The following is a 21,065-nucleotide window of genomic DNA, read 5'->3' as shown; positions in this document are numbered from 1 at the left end:
ACGCGATACTACAGTAACAAGACATGCACTGGTGTTGAGGTATCGATTGTTCAACAATAAAGAAGTGGTAAGAAGAGATAGTGTATGTAACTAATGCATGGTGAAGGAGAATGTTTGAACTGGTGAGAATACACTCCGAATGAACACATGGGAAGACCTTAGGAATAGCATTGATACAAGAGAAAAGCAAAGGTGCACCATTTAAAATGGTTTAACAAGAAATGACCTAGAACAACACTACTATGAAGAGTTAACAGATATATTCACATTAGCAAAATTACAGAAGTAACAAGGAAAGACTTTGTGAAAGATTGTAAACAGACATGAAAATGTGAGGTGTGACTTAACTTTTAGCTTTAAAAAGGAAGGAAATGGAGGCATGGTGCTTCTAAAGGCATAACTCCATGTACATATGATAGCACTGATGATAAAGAAGATGATGTTTAAGTCCACAAGAGTAATCACTTCTACAACTCATACAACAGCTAACATGCCCATGAAATTGAATGGTAAAGTGTCAAGCACATTAGAAGAAAAGTATGCATGTCAAATAACCAAAAACATCATATGTAAGGATAAAAAGCAGCAATCTGCAAGAAAAGAAGCATGAGAGGTCTATAATTAAAATAAAATATAAATAAACAAATGACCAAAGATGGCAAATGTCAACAGTTGATACTTACACGAAGTTCTCTCTCAAGCAGCCATGACCCTTGCTCATTAAATTTTAAAGGAATCCTCTGCCAAAAAAATAAGTTCAGAACCACTTAAAAAGATACAGTATTGTATATTCACACAAGTTTACATATAGTTTTATGTTATTAAACTATGTGATGATAAATATCAAAGAATAAATGGCACTTCACATTATCATGGTGAAAGGAGCACTACCATCATTTTTGAGAAATATGAATCATCATTCTTTGCTTGCACCACCTTCCTCAAGGCTCACATCATATTGTATAACAAAGTAAATAAAAAAAATGTAGGAGAAACCAAGTTCAATATATGAACCCTAAAACCCCACTTTTCCATGTTTCTGGCACCAAGAATTGTTGTGACCTAATCCAAACATACCTCATGTACAGTTCAAGCTAATGTCTGAATCTCATTGTTCTTGGCAATCGGGAATGGGACCAAATTATGGTAGATTTTGAACACTGGTTTTAAGCTAAATATGGAATAGCGATTACATTGAATCTAGTAATTAAACTTAAACAAAGAAAAGAAATCATGTTTTCCACAACCTTTATGCGAAGCTTTTACAATCAATGCCCATTTGTGATTGTGATTACAGATTACCCTTTCACCTGTTGATATTTTGTAGCTGATGTCAACCCCATTTGACATAAATACCTATGTTCTACAAAATGCATAATTCATATAAACCCTGAAAATCCTGTATATTGCCCTGCAGCATGCAAAAGATCAATGGTAAAAGGAGGGCTACGTCGCTTCACTTGGCATGTGTATCCCGCGTCGACACAACACGATACTCGGAGATACTAGGACACATCATGGACAAAGTCAAACTAGTATCAAACACAGTCAACATTGTGTCATTAACTGTATCTTTCTTATTTTTATGATCTTGATTATTTATTTTGTGTTAATTGTGTTTATTTTTAATTTAACATTATATTATTTATTTTGTGTTAATTGTGTTTTATTTTAATTTATCATTATATTATTTATTTTGTGTTAATTGTGTTTATTTTTAATTTATCATTATGTTACATTTCAATTTCAACTTAGTTTTATGATTTGATGTTTTTAAATTATAGTGTAGAATTGTTGTTCAAGAGTTTGCACTTGTGTGTGTGTACTCACACACACCTCTCTGTGTTTACAGCTGTGTCTGTGTCTTAATTCTTGAAAACTGCTGTTGTGCCAATCATATCTGCATCATTCTGTTCCCTCATCTGTATCTATGTGACATAAAAGGAAGGAGCAGAAGGAGAAGGCTCAGCCGTTGGATCCCCAAAAACTCAAGTGCAAGGGGATGACACATTCAGCTTATTTTATATCATTGTCGGATACAACCCTATCAATAGGACACCATTTTTCTTTAAATTACAACTAGTATCATATTTTAGAATGCCCTCATTTGTTATAAAAATGTACATAAATTACATGATCATCACCTTTATAACTCAAAAGACTAAAATACCCTATTCTATTAATATATTTTCTTGTTAACACATCCCCTTACGTTGTACTTCATATTTAGACATGCAAAACTTGCCTTTGAAAAAATGGTGTATTGATTGACATAGTGACAAAAATTAAAAACAGCAAAATAACAACAGCCAAAAACTTGCAAGAAATTGAGTTTTTTTTTTAATTCTCACATTTTTTGGCAAATTCTTGACAATAAAAAATAAATTAAAAATATCAAAAAATTTATAAAAAAATATAAATAAATAATTTAAAAATAAAAACCACACGTTTTTTTCCAAGGTTGTTTGTATTGTGCCATATCGTGAGATACAATATGATACATATCGTTACTTTTGGGGTTTACGATACGATACACACTCGTATCGCGATATAAGTGTATCACACCCGTATCAGGTGCATCGTACGATACACCGGTGTATCCACCAGTATCGTACGATACACCTCATATCGTACGATACAGGTCTGGCGCACTTAAAAAGACCCGAAAGTTTTTTTTTCCATTTTGGGTTTAAAAGGCCTCTTGTGAGTCGAGTCCTCCATATGTCTAGAGGTTGGTAGAAGGGAACCAACGCACCCTAGGTTGTGTGAGATAGATTTGGGGGCAGATTCGTGCGCAAGGAAGAGGGATTTTACGATTTTCTCAAGAGTGCATTTCCACCCATTTTTTCCACTCAAGAAAGTGGGTTAAGATAAAAAATATCTATTTTTTGCTTGTTATTGAGTGCTTTTGGGGGGGGATGGCATCGAAAGATCCGGCATAGCAATGGTGCACTCAAGTAATGAGTGAAAACCACTTAAAACTCAAATGCAACTATTACCAAAATAGTTTTTCGAGTGGTATCTCGTGGTTAAAACATCATTTAGTCGAGACACAATGTCGTAAAATGACAATGCAAGCAATTACTTGATGATCTAAAAGGAAAAAAAATAAGAAAGAGAGATGAATGAGGCAAAAATGAGGTATGTAGAGCCTTAAGAGGATATGTATTACGAAGATGAGCTCCCTATTTCTGATCTTACAACCCATACACAGGATCAAAAGTAAAAAGTTTTGCAGCGAAGGAAAAAGGTGTGGCCGGTGCCAGTAGTAGTACTGTGACTGCTACTGCGAAGACAAAAAGAAAAAGAGAAAGAAGAAGAGCAGGAGGGAGTTCTTCGATAGGAGGACCGGGAGGTAGAGCTAGAAGCTCTATTATAAGTTTTTTCTTTCCTAGGAATGCCCCTAGGGCGCAGCCTGATATTCGTACTGCTTTGACTCCTCAATATTTAGTCAAGCAGGCAGATATCACGGTTGGGAGATGGTTCTATAATGACTGCATTCCTTTCAATACGGTAAATTCTTTTCATTTTCAGGCCATGGCAGATGTCATAACCAATATTGGGCCCGGATACATATCATGTTTTGAGAGAAAAAGTTTTAGATGCCAATGTGAAATAAGTAAAGGCATATTGTGATGAGAGAAGATAGTCATAGAGAGAAACTGGGTGTAGCACCATGGCAGATGGGTGGACAGACAGAAAGTCAAGGACCTTTATAAATTTTCCTATCTATTGCCTTAAAAGAACCATGTTTTTGAAATCAATTGATTTGCCTGATACACCCAAGAAAGCATGCAGATGTATTGCTCAAGGTTTTTTATCAGGTTGTGAAAGAGGTTCAACCTCAAAACATTGTACAGTTCATTACTGAATAATACACCAAATTATAAGGCAATAGGTAAAGAATTGACAAAAATCAGGTATGTATACCGTTAGATGCGTCTCGTAATTCTAAGCACGTTAGTGCCCTATTTTTCTGAAATCGGGTTACGATTGGACCAAAAATCGCGTTTTTCAAAAATTACCCGCCTCTATTTTTGCCTTTTTATGGATTGGATTGGATTGGACTAGATCTGCTCCATTTGATCCAAGTTAATATGGATCTGAACCCAGTCCAAGACCCATATTAACTAGGATTTGCTCAATGTAGGATCCATATGGATTTTGGATATGGATTTGAATCTTGGATCTGGATTTAAAATCCATATCTGGATTTAAAATCAGCATGCTCCCACTACTGTACATATGAGTGTTGTAATGAGAATTATTAGATATATTAAGAACTTTATAAATTATGGATTGTTTGTGTCATCCTCTTACTCATTAAAAGTCATTGCATACTCAGACTCTGACTGGGGAGGGGATGTGAATGATAGACGCTCAACTACTGGTTTGTGTGTTTTTGTAGGTGACTTTCTGATCTCATGGCGATGCAAGAAGCAACAAAAGGTATCTCTCTTCTCAACTGAAGCTGAATATCGCGTCATAGCAACGACCACGCCAGAGTTAGTGTGGATCCGACAATTACTAAAGGACTTGGGAATCCACGTCAAAGAACCCTCCAAATTGTGTTGTGATAACAAGAGCGTTGTGTATATTGCAAGCAACCACACTTTCCTATGAGAGGACAAAACACATTAAAATGGATTGTCACTATGTCCGTAAAGAATTTCTGCGAAAGACTATCACATTGCCCTATGTTCCATAAGAGTATCAACTAGCGGATTACTTCACCAAAGCGCTTTCGTCACCCATATTTCACTTCCTACTTGGCAAACTCTCGGTTGTTCCACCATGAGTTTGAGGGGGGTGTTAAGATATATATATATATATATATATATATATATATATATATATATATATATATATATATATATATATATATATATATATATATATAAACTGAAATACCCCTTAGGGGTATTCCGGTCTTTTCACCAAATAGGCGTCAGCCCTGATGGGCTACCATTTTATCTTTTTGCTTTTGTATTTTTATCTTTTTGCTTTTGTACTTTTTTTTGCTTTTTTTTTTGCTTGTCTTTTTCTTTTTGCTTTTGTACCTGTTTTGTTTTTTGCTTTTGTCTTTTTCTATGCAAAAGGGGCAGCTCATATGACGGTTGGAGTTGTCCCAACAGTCACAAATGTGACCGTTGGGTGCAGCCCCAACAGTCACATGTTCATCCCCTTATTCCCAGTGTATTATGAATATCCCCTTGGGCCATGTATATTTTTCAACTCTTTGGAGTGCCTTTTTATGCAATAACAATTTGTTAAGACCCTTTTGTGGGTGGTTTCTTTGATTCAATCAAGTATTCTACTTGATTGAAAGTGTGTTCTTGCATGTGTATCAGATTCAATCCACTTCATTATAGACGCTCCCTACAAACTCTTTTTGTACTTATGTCCAAGATAAAAGTATTAAAACATGGCACAAAAGACTTACATCCAAGTTACTCTAAAATGTATCTTTTTCCTTTTGAAAACAAATTTTGTAAAGAAAAAGATATCAATTGCAAAGATTGCATTTTTTGAAAAATGAAGTCTATTCCATTTCCTACGAGAACCTCTATTTCAACCAGACCTTTTGAATTGGTGCATTCGGATGTGTGGGAACCATCTCCGGTTCTATCTAAAGGTGGTTATTCATACCATGTGACGTTTATTGATGATTATACTAGATATGTATGGATCTATTTTCTTAATCTTAAATTGGAAGTCTACTTTTTGAAAGAATTTTGTGCAAAAATTCAAAATCAATTTCAAAGTCACATATCCATTATTAGATCAGACTCCGATGGAGAATACTTATCAAATGAATTTCAAACATATTTAAAACAACATGACATTTGTCATCAAAGATCATAGGCATATTTTAAAAAACGGTCTAGCGGAAAGAAAACATAGGCATATCTTAGAAACCACTAGATCATTACCTTATTTCTAAAAATATTCCTAAAAATTTTTGGGTCGAAGTCGTGTTAACCTGAATCAAGGAGCCAAAGAGATTTACCAGGATCAGATATGCCCACGGAAGATACGGTGGCTCCAGTGGATGAAGATGCGCCTTTGAGCAAAGGTTAGAGTGCTTCTACCAATTGTTTTAAGGACATGCTTTCGATGGATGGTTCACTTGATTCTTGAGAAGGTCCAACAGAGGCAACCTTCTATTCATATGGTTTCTTCAATTTTGGACAATAGGTTTTTATGTGTCCCGGTTCTCGATAATAGTAACAAATCACTTTCCTTTTTTCAAACTCATTTTGATTTTTCTCATCATTTGTTCTCACATAATTTGGAGGTTTGTACGTACGAACATAGTTTCCCGGTCTAGATACGGCTAAAACCGAGCTATCATGACACTTGATGATTGTATTCTTGATCCTATTTTCCTCCATGCTCAACTCCTCTATTGTGTCTTCTATTGAGGGAACCTTCGCTCGATAATGAAGATTGGACTTGGTAGATTCAAATTCCGATCTTAGTCCATTAATAAATTGAAAAAAGTGTTCCACATTAATTTGATTTTGGCGGAGTTCTATATCTTGTGGACAATGTCACTTTGGTTCAAGAGCTAACTCTTCCCATAATTCGGACAAACTATTGTAGTGTTCTCTCAGAGTTTTGTCCCCTTGAACCATATTCCGAACTTGGTTTTGTAAATTGCATACATGGGGAATATCTTTAAGAGAATACATTCTCTTAAAATAGTCTCAAGCATCATTGGCATGTTCAAATTTTGCAAGACCTGAACGTTTCTTGATGTCAACGCAACTTATGAGCCAAGACATAATCTTGGTGTGTCATTCTCTATTCTATCAACTTTTTCTCATAAGTGGTAATGACTTTGGTTTTTTCAACCTCCGTAAGAGGTATTTTTTTCTCCCCTTCAACCTTTGTAAGAATTAGCTTAGGTTTCAAATCGGTCACATTCACTAATCCACACAACCTCTTAACCCATATAAGGTGCTTCATAATTGAAGCCCACGTAACATAGTTTGAATCGTTAAGTTTAATGGGTTTAACGGTGACATTATCATTGAATGTCATTGCTTAAAAAAAGGCTAAAACTTGGCAAATAGTTCAACTTCCTCCAAATAAAAAAGCTATTGGATGTCATTGGGTTAACAGAGTTTAGACAAAAAGTGATGGTTCCTTAGAACGCTATAAAGCAAGATTAATAGCTAAGTGATACTCACAAGAATATGGTATTGACTATGAGGAGATTTTGCCCCATTGGCTCGAATGATTAATGTCAGAACCCTAATTGTTGTAGCATCATCTAAGAAATGGCCTATATTCCAATTAGATGTTAATGCCCAATTAAATGAAAAAGTATATATGGATCCTCCGCCGGAAATAAATGTTGAATAAGGTCAAACTATTAAACTATTAAAAGCTTTATATGGTCTTAAAAAAGCCACTAAGGCTTGGTATGATAGATTTAGTGTTATCATGATTAAGTTGAGATTTTGTTCATGTTATACTGACACTGCTCTCTTTGTTAAAAGTACAAGTAATAGTATCGTAATTCTCTTACTTTACGTTGATGATATGATCATCACAGGCAATGATGAAATTGGTATTATTAATGTTAAAAATATGTTAAAAGATAATTTTGATATGTCTAATTTAGGTTTTCTCAGATATTTTGTTGGCATTGAAGTTGCATACTCTCCCTGAGGGTATATATTATCACAGATGAAGTTTGCAACAGATATATGTTCCAAATTTGGAATTTCAGATGATAAAAAGGTGGAGACTCTAGAGGTTATCAATGCTAAACTACGGTTGGAGGATGGGGTTCTACTAGAAGATCCTACACCCTACAGACAACTCATTTGATCTCTCACCTATATGACTATCACCAGACCAGCCATCACTCACGTTGTTCACTCTGCTAGCCAATTTCAGCATGCTCCTACAACTGTGCATATGAGTGTCGTTCTTCGAATCAGGGCTATTTCAATCCTAACTCTCTTCATTAAATTTGCTTGCTTATATTAATGCGGACTTGGGAGGAAACCCAAATGACAGAATCTCAACTACTAGTTTTTGTGTCTTTTTAGGAGATTCTCTAATTGTATGAAGATGCAAGAAACAGCAGAATGTCTCGTTATCTTCTACTGAGGCTGAGTATCGACTATGTAACGCCCCAAAATTTCAACTAGTGATTTCGAAAACATTAACGAAAAACCTTTCAAAGATTAAAGTTTTTACTTTTAAAATCGACAACGGAAGCAATTTAGAAAGGAGCACAAGTTACCAAATTTTGGGTACGTTAGCAGTAAAATCATCATTTCATATGAAACAACTACTCAAAGGAAGTGAGGAAACAAAATAATAGATTATTAATAAAATCTATAGTTTATTACAAAATGAGCATTTTCCCACTATCCAATAATATAAAGAAAAACTCAAAACTCAGAGCCAAGGCGTCAGCAGAAAGAAGGACATTCTCGAGCTATGTTGCATCGCGCCATCGGCCGCCTGTGAAGTCCTACTCATCACCTGCCTATGAAATGAGTCAGTTTCTTAACAAACTAGTAGGTGCACGAATAGACAATGAAGAATAAAATAAAGCAAGACATTCATGAGATAAGCAGTTTATTACATTAAAAGCAACAAGTACAATATATAATCTACTCTAGCAGGTGCAACATATGCAAAGATCTATTTTCTTGAAACAGATATAACAACATTTCAAGTAGAATAAATCTCAATCATCTACAACTTATTATGAAAGGGATATTCCTTAAGTTCTGATATTAACTAGCATGTGGGTACGCACAGATGCGAAACGTAGAAACAGCCGAGACCGATCCGGGGGTTTATTATGTCAGGTGTTTTTCATTAACCCGGATGGCTGACAGAGTCCACTCCTAAGGAGACGGTCAGTGACCAAGAGAGTAAATCCCCAAAGGCATTTGTGGCCCATGGATGCATCCAACTTCTGCAGAAGTACTTGGGAGTTACCACCTAGGATAATTTATGGTAATCCCAATTTCCCTAACTCCGATGACTGGGAAAGCCGAGTCTTTTGCCCGTGGGGTGGTTGTTAACAACCTGTCCATCGGAGTTTTTGTACCATCCATCATCTTCCTTGATAAACCGTGAAGGTCGAATGGGTACCACAGGAGTTTCTTAACCGCCGCCCCATTCTACATGCTCTGGTCTGTTAGACCCACTCGAGCATCTTGCCTGTGAAGGCGAGTTGTCACCATTTATGTGATCTCAGCATTCGTGCTATATGCGCGCTTCGATGTTGCCACAACCTCATCATCCAAACATCGTAACACCAACGTGACGTACTTGTCTAAAAGTACAATCGTACCTGCCTGAAGGTATGACTACGATGAGAGGGCAAACTTGTGCTTATTGCACACTTTGAGGTACTCAATGACCTCTCATACTTCTTATCGTAATATATATAACGTATATGTCTTAAAGTCTGGTTACGCTAGCAAACTTGTGGGTTTCTCGATGGATAACCCATCACAGTATTTTATAGAATCAGTAATATACTTAACACGCTCAATCACTACAAAACAGAAATTTTCAGACAAGTCTTGGGATCGTTGTGGATCCCATCTTTTCCTTCGAGTAACCGACTCGAGGTACTTTTAGTTGCCTCTAGCAACACACAGATGGAATATTCATTTTTAAAACAAGATTTCGTGCTTGAGAAGTCGAGCCTTGCACTAAGAAGATCCTCTTCAAGAGATTTGATGCATGTACCCAAATTTTGCACCTTTTCGAAAGGCACAAAATATGGTATGTACACCTGCACACCCCACGAGGCTTGCCCGAGGGCGGCAACAAGATCCAACAGGTAGTAACAACCAAAGCATCTACAGTGCAATCACAACAGTGAACAAGTACAAAAACAATAATAGGAATTTATGTAGAAATGAGTCTACCCATACAGTATACATCAAGCATGTAATTTTTGAAGAGTAGGAACAAGAAAACACAAAACAGCCAATCACAAGTTATATTGTTCTACATGTAAGCATGTATACAAAATAAATTATTCTATCTCAGAATTCTTATACTTTATTTCATTCATCCAAAATCCTCGCGCGACTTTCCCCTACCTCGGGATGTTGTCTAGTTGTGTGCGCCTACGAGTGTAGATGATACGGGGGTCGGGCCGCGGAGCACGAACGGGACCCGTTGCGTAAATCTGAAGAGTGTGAAAGCTATTATGCTGTAAAAAGAACAGAAGGGCAGAGGTAAGGTCTGCCACGTCGGCGGAAAGCATGAGCGGCAAGGGTTGAGACCCCTGTCGTACGAAATCTGATGAGTGGAAAAAAGGTGGAGACTCCAGAGGTTATCAATGCTAAACTACGGTTGGAGGATGGGGTTCTACTGGAAGATCCTACACCCTACAGACAACTCATTCGATCTCTCACCTATCTGACTATCACCAGACCAGACATCGCTCACGTTGTTCACTCTGCTAGCCAATTTCAGCATGCTCCTACAACTGTGCATATGAGTGTCGTTCTTTGGATCATTCACTACATCAAAAACACTCTAACTAAAGGGCTATTTCAATCCTCACTCTCTTCATTAAATTTGATTGCTTATACTAATGCAAACTGGGGAGGAAACCCAAATAATAGAATCTCAACTATTGGTTTTTGTGTCTTTTTAGGAAATTCTCTAATTGCTTGGAGATGCAAGAAACAGCAGAAAGTCTCGTTATCTTCTACTGAGGCTGAGTACCGGCTATGGCAACTACTACAACAAAACTTGTGTGGCTTCGAAGTCTTCTTCAAGATATGGGAGTTGAAATTTTTGGCGCCTCGAAGCTTTGCTGTGACAACAAAAGCGTCATCTATATTGCCAGAAATCACACCTTCCATGAGCGGACCAAACATATAGAAATGGACTGTCACTATGTTTGTGATAAGTATCTCTGTGAGACAGTTACACTGTCATATGTCATGCTCGAATATCAGCTTGCAACCTTTTTTACTAAAGCGCTTCTTGTTTCTCCTTGGCAAACTTTCAGTCATCTCCCTGTAAAGTTTGAGGGGGGTGTTAACATATGTATCGATAGTCGATATATATATATATATATATATATATATATATATATATATATATATATATATATATATATATATATATATATTCCTTCAAATACACCATAATACCCGATAGGGGTATTATGGTCTTTTCACATAATACCTGATAGGGGTATTTATATTCTTCTTTTCTTTTTTCTATATTTATTTTTTTCTTTTCTTTTCTTTTCTTTTCTTTTCTTTTCTTTTCTTTTTCTTTCTTTTATTTAAGCCACGTAGGGGGCCCCACCATAGAGTCGTTGGGGGCTCCCAACGACTCTATTGGGAGCCCCCTTGTGGTCCCTTGAGTGTATAAATAGGGGCACTCCCCCTTGTGCTTAATTATACCTTTTGAGCTCCTCTTTTAATAAAAAGAGTATCCTTTTTTATGTGTAGCCTTCTTGTAAGGCCTTTTCGTATTATCCCTCGGTGGATTTCCTCTTTGTGTGCCTTTGTGCCAAGTCCATTGTTGGACATTGTGAATGCATTTGCATTCTTGATTCTTCCGCATACTTAATTTCATTTTCGTGTTTCCGCATGATAGTGTTCTTGGACGAGAAAGGTTGCCGACAAGAATTTGTACTTGTGACATCCTTTTTTTTTACTTCTTGCATCTCTTGCTCACGCTATGAAAACCAAGATTGATCTCTCCTTCAAGCTCAATGGTAAAAATTACATGATGTAGGCTTCCGCCATGGAAAACAATCTCAAAGAAAATAAGCTTTGGAGTTATGCGATGGTACTCGAATGTATGGGGTCATTCTCTGGTCATGTCTAAAGGTGGTTAATCGTATTATGTGACTTTTATTGATGATTTTACTAGGTATGTATGGGTCTACTTTCTTAATCTTAAGTCGGAAGTTTTCTCCTTCTTTAAAGATTTTCACATGAAAGTTAAAGAATCAATTGCAAAGCAATATATCTATTATTAGATGAGGTGGGGAATATCTATTTAATGATTTTCAAAACTACCTAAAACTAAATAGAGTTTGCCATAAAAAATCTTGCCCTAAAATACCATAACAAAATGGGCTAGCGGAAAGACAACATAGGCATATTGTAACGCCCCGAAATCTTAACCCAAATTTTTGAGGAAAGTTTTTTTTTTATATATACAGCGGAAACCAGTCATACCGTAGGGCTAAGCATTCCAGAACATTACAGATGGAGCAAGACCAAAACATTCTTTTCATTTCAATATCAATGAAAATTAAGATCAGAGTTCTCACACTATCCTTGGAACAGTAAATCCAAAATCCCGATCGAAGCCTCATCCCGCAGTCGCTCCTAAATCCAACTCTTCACCTGAAAATTTATAGGAATTAGACTACAACTGTCTAAGTAGGAAATCCGAAACTTTTAATGTGGTACATCATGAATCCAGTATGTGATATGGGTGTCCAGTGGGATGTTCAGTATATATCCCAAAAATAAACAAAGGTCTATTCTATGACAGTCAACAATTTACCAGAAATTAACTGACAGGTAACATTAATAGCAGTATTTATATATATCCCACCACCACAATATGAATCCACACAATTATTCAAAGAAATGCAATTATGACAATTCATAATTCAGGTATGTATTCACACCTCAAGGTACATCCATTATGCATAAAGAAACATTAAACCATACCATGATGCACAATTTTAGTACAACAAGACATTTAACATACATTGAAAGTTAAACATCACCCATCCACCAAACATATAACAATTAAGGAAAACAGATAATGTATGCATGTTCTAATGCATAGCAAGAAAATGCATGACTATGTGCAATGTATGATTTCTTCTGTTATCTTTCATTTAAGTTTCATCTTTCCATATGCATGCCCTATTAGATGCACACATCTTTAAGTTCATCTTTTTAATTACCGTGGCCCGCGGATACACCAAACGGGTACAAACCCCGAGGTCAAGTAGGTTCCCAAGGTAGCTTAACACACAATTTGTATTTTATTACTGGGTTCCAAATTAGCCCTCGACCGATATCAGGAAACAGCACCATCCATCGGAACATTAGACCTCCACATCTAATGTCGGGGACACAAGGGACACCCCACGCCCACAAGTGTCACTTCCTTGGTACCATAAACTCACAGTTGTGACTAACACACCACTCCCGGGTAAAGTGGCGGACTCTCCCTAAAACCGTGGCCAGGAGAAGAACCTCAATATCGGGTTCAGGGGCAACAACGCACACGGAGTTTTTGTATCCTCACAGTCTCCCCAAGACTGTATATCTAAGATTCTCATACTCCAGATGAGATATCCCAGAATGTATATTACACTGTTCTTATTCATTATATTTTTATTAAAGTTAATTCTTTAAGTTTGCAACATCATATGCAAAAGTAAAGTGAAAAGGCTCGCATCCCCCCTGCGAGAACCATCACGAGACTCCAGCCCGTGGAAACACATCGAACAGTGCAATATAGAACAATAATATAAAGTATGATTTTTGCGATGCAATGAAACAATTAAAGAAAAAGCCAACCCAAGCTCAAGGCTCTCCAGGCTTGTGATGATTCATCCAGACCATCGATGCATCGTATGCAAAAATCATAACTTGAAATGTATGCAATAATACCAACATGATTCCAAATGCACATTCATTCATACCATTTTAACAATGTGCATGAGCTTCCACAGTCCTATGCATGTGTTCACCATCCATGTGTAAGTGCTTTCATGAAATCACTTAACACACATGCATTCATCCATCATCCATAAGCACATAAGAACATTTATACCTGATTTTACATGCTAAACACACATCAATTTCATGTATGCACATGTACTGAAAACAAATCCATAAATGCACGATAATTAAACAAGTCCCGTCAATATAGGCACAGGAAACCTTTTCATGTGTTAACATCCACACACATGAACATAACCCAGATTCAGCAATTGAAACTTCAAGGTTGCACGCATTCATATTATGTATGCGCCTATATCAAAATAAGACCTCTCATACGAAAGATCAGAGAAGAGAGAAGGCTAAATGACAGCAACAAGAGAGGAAAATGTAATAGGTTGCCCCCTCTAGGTTGATCTCACTGTGTATAACCGGTTCTCAGTAAAGTTCCATAAATGTCTTAGCATACATCAAAGCCAGTATGTAACAGATCCCATTGTTAGATATTACCAAAAATCATTTTCAACATTAGAACTAACACCACCCCTTCAAGGATCTTAGTAAACCAATTTGTCATTTGCATAATCTCTAAATAAAATTTTTATCCTAAAGCTCACATGCAATCTTTTCTCGAGCAAAATGTTTGTCCAACTTTATGTTTTTAATCTTGTCATAATAGACCGGTCTAACAGATTTAAATTGTGCTTTTATCTTGTTACTTTAACCTGGATTTGCCGATATTAAAATTACACATTTTGTTGTAACATAAACAACAGATATGCGTTCATGGCCTATTCTCGGTCCAAATGTTGACTCTTCCAAATATGTGTTGCTCCTTGCTACTACATGTAACTAAATGTGACCCCAAATACAAGCAACATCCTAGTATAGACATCAAATATTTCACATGTTACTAAATCTACAACACAACAGTGATGCCCAGTTCATTCACCCCATTCTTGGTTCTATTTCAGTATAATATGCAGGATTCAGTTAACATGATTGAGCAGTGAACATATCCACCCAAACGGGTAGTGACGTATTACAGAAAACGAACTCTACAGCCCTACTAGAGCCTGCTAATCTCGAACCCCACATGTGCATGAGATAAGTCTTCACATGTTCAGCAACCAAGTACAGGAATATCAGAATAATAAAAAGAATACAGTACAACCTACCATAGATGTACGTTACATTGGAAATACAATTTATGTAACATGTTTAGAAATATCGACAGTAAACGGTTGCAGTTGAAACAGGTTACAATTGAATAATAAAGCTTTATATTCGGCCAAACTAAATACTTAAAAATTCTGAACATCTTCAATGTATAGTATGTATGGTTTCATATCATGTTAGGACAACAAAAAAAACAACCAAACAATGTACATCATTATGAATGATCTATCTTATGCTGCCATTACATACAACTGTTTATAATCATAAGGGAGAAATCGACCTACACAACATGAATGGGTTATTAATCATGAAATCAAACTCCAAAATTAACTCGTGAATGACACTTGGATCTATAATAATTCAAACTCGTTGAAGCAAACATGTACATGTTTATCATCCTAACGGAGCAATTGGTTTATACATTCTGAAAGGGGTTAGTGAGCATCCATTAAACCTCCCAAAAATTAATTCATAAAGACACTTGATTTTACAACAATTCAACTTGTTGAGGCCACTTCTCTTTTACAATATTTTACGCAGATTCAGTTCATGTGCATTTCCATGTGGAAAACAACACATTAACAAATCTTTGATCATGCTTGGAGTTCAGTAAATCAGATGAATATCCATAGAAAATAGGCAGACATATCGTGAATAATATCATGGCATAGCAGAAAATGCACAGCATGCCTGTGTTTATATATCTATAATGCAACTAAACTGACTAAGCACGTATCCTGAGTGTGTGGTACTATCCGACAAAGAAAAGCAAAAATTTCAAATAAACAAAATTTGGAATACGTAAGCATCACTAAGCCACCTTAACCCCTATAAGGTGCAACTCGGTTATACATATACAATTAACACCGGGAGTTCGTAACCTTGAAAATTTCCATGGGACCACATCCACACCCATGCAGACTACTGAAAACCCTTCGTTTACTGGTTTAGCAATAATAGAGATCGAACATTTCTATCAAGCATTCCTCTTAGCGGTAACAGAAATTGAACTCAACACCCCCTTCACAAAGTAAATTCGAAACCCCCAAATCCAAGAAATTGTGATTATCGGTTTAGGGTTAGCATTGGCCCTAAGCAGTCGAAGTTTCCCCTTGACCAACCCACGCACAGGCGGATTCAATCCATGCTCCACACAAAAAGAGGCAGAAAACCTACCACTTCCGGTGCTTTTTTCCTACGATCGGAGACTGCTATTGTGAGACGATGGTCGGTCGACTCAGGTAGCTCCTGCCGCTGTGAAGGGCGTGATCGGAAGGCTGTTGTCGATGGTCGGCCTGTTGTTTCCACAGCCACGATGCCGATCGAGAGGGTGATGAGGAGATGCGGCGCTGGCGCAGTCGCACGCAGGGAGGGCAGAGACGAGAGGGAGCCGAGAGAAGGAGAGCGTGAAAGAACGAGGGAGAGAGATGAGGGATGAGAAGAACAGGGGTTCGGGGACCCCTTTTTGAAGGGGGCGACCCCCGAAAAGGAAGGAGGTGGTTTGCCCTTCCCCTCGTTTCCCGACGGCTAAGCATCCCTTTCCTCAGCCTCCTCCTTAACAAGTTGTGTTAGGGTTCTCTCAGAACCCTAACGCTCTTTTTATCGGGCAGCCCCTTATCGGGCTCCCCCCTTTTTTTTCACTTTACAGGGTGCGGGTCGGGTCCGGTTCCGAGCCCCGCGACCCGTGACTCGAGATCCAACAGTAAAGTGGATCCGGGTCCGATTCTGAATGTGGATCCAATTATGTTATAAAGGTGGATCCACAGGTTGGATCCAAATGGGTCCAACTGTGAATCAAACCCAAAATAATTTTAATTTATTTCTTTACTTTTATTATTATGTATATATATAATAATTTACATAGGCATGATTCTTATGGATCCGGGAAGCGAATCCTAGGCCCAAAACGCATAAATCCTACTTAATTGCGTAAAAATTTGCATAAAATTTTTCGGTTATTACACATATAGTAGAAACTACTATAACCTTACTTATTTCTAAAAGTTTTTGGGCCGAAGCGATTTTAACTTCTACTTATTTAATAAATCGGATGCCATCGCCCACTTTGAAAAATATTTCTCCTTATGAAAAACTTCTCAAAATAACACTTGACTTCAATCGTTTGCAATTTTTTTGTTATAAATGTTGTATACTTTTACACAAAAGAGACAAGTTATCTCCAAAAGCAATTGAATATGTTTTCATTGGATATGGTGAAAATAAAAAAAGATATAGATGCCTTGATTTCAAAAATAACAAACTTTATGTTTTCAAAGATGTGACAATTTTAGTAGATGAAAATGCTTTTGAAGAATATGATAAGGAAATGGACTATATCTTTTTGTATGATCTCTGCCGAAGGGAAGATATACATGTGAAAATGTCTACGAAGATACAATACGTATACAAGCATGAAAGATTTGAAACTTCATTTGTTATGCTTGCTTCCATCTATAAATTTATTTATTAATCTTGCATATATAGTTATCAAAATCAGCTTCATGAATAGGGAGTTCTTTAGATTCCTATGGAAGATTGCATCTTCACATTTAGTAGAGAAGAATCCATATGACATTGTCAGACAAAATAATATAAACTGATCAAATCCATACTATTGATTAAAACTTTTAGCTACTATTTGTGTTTGAGATCTTTGAATACTCTCATCAACACCATACTACATTTCTTTTTTATGTGGCAATAGAAATTCCTGGTTCCACAATTCCTGTAATCCATAATGATCTTAACTACCTTGTCCAAACAGCAATATTTATTTTTAGTTCCTTTTCAATGCATATATAAGATAAGCAATTCCTTGATAACATCATTCAACTGATGGAAACCCCATGTAGTATTTCATTGGAAGCAACTACATTGAAATTTCATGTTACTTAGGTGAAGTTGCTGAACAGACAGGAGTAGGACGCAAATCAATACTTCAACTTCCCCAAAATAATAACAATCAACACAATCTTAGATCCTGAAAAATCCTCATGTAGACATATAGCAATAACAAAGTGAAACTTTGCCCACTATGCAAAATCTAAATAAGCGGAATACCAACCCAGATGCATTTATGTTCGCAGTCATTCACAACCACATTTATGATCAAACTACCTAATGGGGAAAAAATAGAGTAAAGAAAATGAAATTGAGGCTTTTTTTCAGGTAAACCTTTTGAGAATTTGTAAACATTAACTGCATTCTTGCATTTCGCATCTTGAATGAACAAGCAATTCAAAAAAGGTTAACTAATCCTTTGTATTCTGAGAGAGAAATCTCATCATACTTTTTGACATAAAGCTTTTACCTGGCCCCACCCAATATCTAGCCCAGCGATTTCAACTGAAGAACAATCATCACCATCCCATTTCAAAGTAACAACGTCCTTGCATTGACCAACAAGCTGCAAAAAACATTTCAAGAGTTTATTTGGTGAAAACAACATGCCACTACAAAGTTTCCTCAACCTTTACATGGTATCAGAGCCAATGCACTAGAATAAACTTTATAGCATAGGGTAGACTTTAAAATTGCATACATCTATTCTCAAGAGAATCTATGGGTTGACTGAAAAATAGAAATCTGGCTCTAACCTTCCTTAAAAGGCACAGCCAACTACTTAATTGGATAGGAGGTCAGTCTCCAATCGAGGATGTATCATTACCCCTCTCCGTCACCATAAGAAAAGTTAAAGGGGAAATGGAAGACTCAAAAAATTTCAACTGAGAACAGCATGATTATTAGCACTAAAAAACTTAACTGCAAAGCACAAACTGATAATAGGAGTGCATCAATGCAACACCAAAATATTTTCTTTAACATCCATAACCTTTTTAACTTCCATCTTTTTCAATTAAGTTCTCTAAATGTGCCAATTATTCAAGAACAAATAAGATGTTATTAAAATTAAACAATTTTTACAAACCAAATAAACAAAATTTAAGAGTCCATCAGGTTTTAGCAAAGAACTGTATACAAAGTTTAAAAAAATGAAGTGTATACAGTGAAAGGAAGAATGAGAGAGTATGCACTTATAAATGCAATAACTAAAAGAACAACATGCTGTTTGATGTGCCATCAAAGATACAAGAGGCATACTTACAATATCAGCAGTTGCACTCTTTATGGCATCAAGTTTGGGGAAGCATGCTCGCTTACTCTACAACAATCAGATACACACTTATAATTTGGAGAAGAAAACTCTAACATGTGATCTAGAAATTCAACCACAAGGAACCTAGAAAATTGCTGGGAGTACAAGTATGGTTGTTATTGTAACGATGGTGCATTACGATACGATACACACTTGTATCGCGATCAAGTGTGTCTAGCACCAGTATTGGGAGTACCGTATAATATTGATTCGGTGCAACTTAAGTTGCATCATGTTTTTTTTTTGGAACTTAAAAGGTCCCTTTAAGGCCAGTTCATACCATTCAATAGAAGGCTTTCTAGAGGCACACACCCTAGAGGACTTGAGCACAACACGTGTGTCATTCCTTGCATAAGAGAGAAAGCTTTTGCATATTTCTTTAATGACCCCAACTTATCCTCATAAAAAGTAAAAAAATTTGTTTTTAAACAATTGCGGAAACGAACCCAAGGATCCGAGGTCTCACAGATTTAATATATACCAAACCACAACATATAGTACATTCAATCAAAGGAGAATAATCAACTTTATTAATCAATAAATGAATGTCAAATAAGCTGAAATAGAAAATCGTCTATATCAAGGAGCCACTCTGTCAAGAACCCAGAGCATGTCACGAAGGCTCGCAGTCTCCATATAGCAAGTCATCTCATCACTGTGTACTCGATCATGTAAAACAGTTTTGAAAACGGGTAAGAACTAAAATTCTTTGTAAGAATTCCTTTAAAAATTCAAACAATAAAGAAATAGCATAAACCAAATTCATGCATAATTTTAGAGGAATATCACAACAACAATTTCCATAATCAACTTACCATTCAAGCATTTAAACAAGTATCATGCAATCAGTGTTTTAAAACTCGCCGAGTCAACTCGGCTGATTCGACTCGGCTCGGCTCGGCTCGGCCCTCCAACGAGTCAACCCGGCAAGGCAAACTCAGTTTGCCAAAACTCGGGCTTATCTCGGACTGACTCGGGTGAGTTTTGGGATGTTTGAAATTTGATTTTTGAGTTTCAAATTACAGTTTCGAAATATATAAGTACATATATTTTAACAAGGGTTACGCCCAGATTTTGTATAAAAATGAAAATAAAAATCATTTAAAGATAAAAAATCATTTAAATCCATAGAATAAAATCGCCATGTTGTTCGAACTACTGTTCACCCTGTGCTATCAACTTATTCTAGCAAAATATTTTAAAGAAATGATTCTCACTATATATGGAGGGTCAAATGTGCCTATAGGAAGTCACATTTAGGTTTCATCATCCATTTGTTATGTGAACAAGCATTGTACAGATTCAAATATTAGTAGTCTTTTTATAGTTGTGTCATTAATATATTTCCTGCATAGTTTTCATACATAAAATTGCTTATTTATGTTGATATTGGGCATTCTGTAAACTTTCAATATGCACATATATCCCTATTTTACATTTATGGATTTGTTAGAGAGGGAATTGAAACTTTTAAAACAAGCTAGCATATATGATTGGCCATTTTAGCAACCGTAGGTAGTAGCAGACTGAACTCATGGTGACCACATCCTCTAATTCAAGTCATGAATTAGTCAAAGTCCTTGTATAGATATCAAATTCAAGCAAACCTCTATAGCTCTTTGCAGTTTTTATATTCTTACAGACATTTGGAGACTATATGTTTACTCAAAAACATGGTTTGAGACAAATTATATATTGTTTTTCTTTTAAAATCAAAAGTTAACAAAACCCGGTCTGAGTCATCGAGTTGACCCGCCGAGTCACGAGTCAATAAAGAACAAGTCGTGTTCCGAGTCACGGGTTTTAAAACCTTGCATGCAATAACAATTATCATGGGAAATGTCAGAATTCGAATTCCAGCCGCATCAACCAATATCAGCAAAAGGATAGATAGGAGGAAACAAAGAGGCTGCACATAAGGGTCACATCAATCTATGTGACCTAGAACCTTCTGTTTATATTTAGCACTTTATAAATATTAAGATAGACGATAATGTCCCTGAATAGAAATA

General features: G+C 36.4%; 1 protein-coding gene across 8 annotated transcripts in view; it reads right to left on the bottom strand.

The window, feature by feature from the left end:
- LOC149845151 (phosphoglucan phosphatase DSP4, amyloplastic-like) overlaps positions 1-21,065 on the bottom strand; it is a 138,157-nt gene that overhangs the window by 48,462 nt on the left and 68,630 nt on the right. For 4 of the 8 annotated variants that reach the window (XM_089995555.1, XM_089995556.1, XM_089995557.1 and 1 more), the window contains exons 10-12: positions 19,003-19,059; positions 18,187-18,303; positions 684-740 (exon numbers count right to left, since the gene is read on the bottom strand). In XM_089995555.1, coding sequence (XP_089851681.1) covers positions 684-740; positions 18,187-18,303; positions 19,003-19,059 — 231 coding nt within the window. The remainder of the gene's footprint in view (positions 1-683; positions 741-18,186; positions 18,304-19,002; positions 19,060-21,065) is intronic. The other 4 variants (XM_089995558.1, XM_089995562.1, XM_089995559.1 and 1 more) reach the window with 3 other exon arrangements.

The sequence above is a fragment of the Nuphar pumila genome, chromosome 2, assembly GCF_984573655.1.
Source record: "Nuphar pumila chromosome 2, dmNupPumi1.hap1.1, whole genome shotgun sequence".
In the NCBI taxonomy this organism is placed as follows: domain Eukaryota; kingdom Viridiplantae; phylum Streptophyta; class Magnoliopsida; order Nymphaeales; family Nymphaeaceae; genus Nuphar; species Nuphar pumila.
The sequence above is the reverse complement of the archived record's forward strand: the minus strand, read 5'-3'. Positions and strand labels throughout refer to the sequence as shown.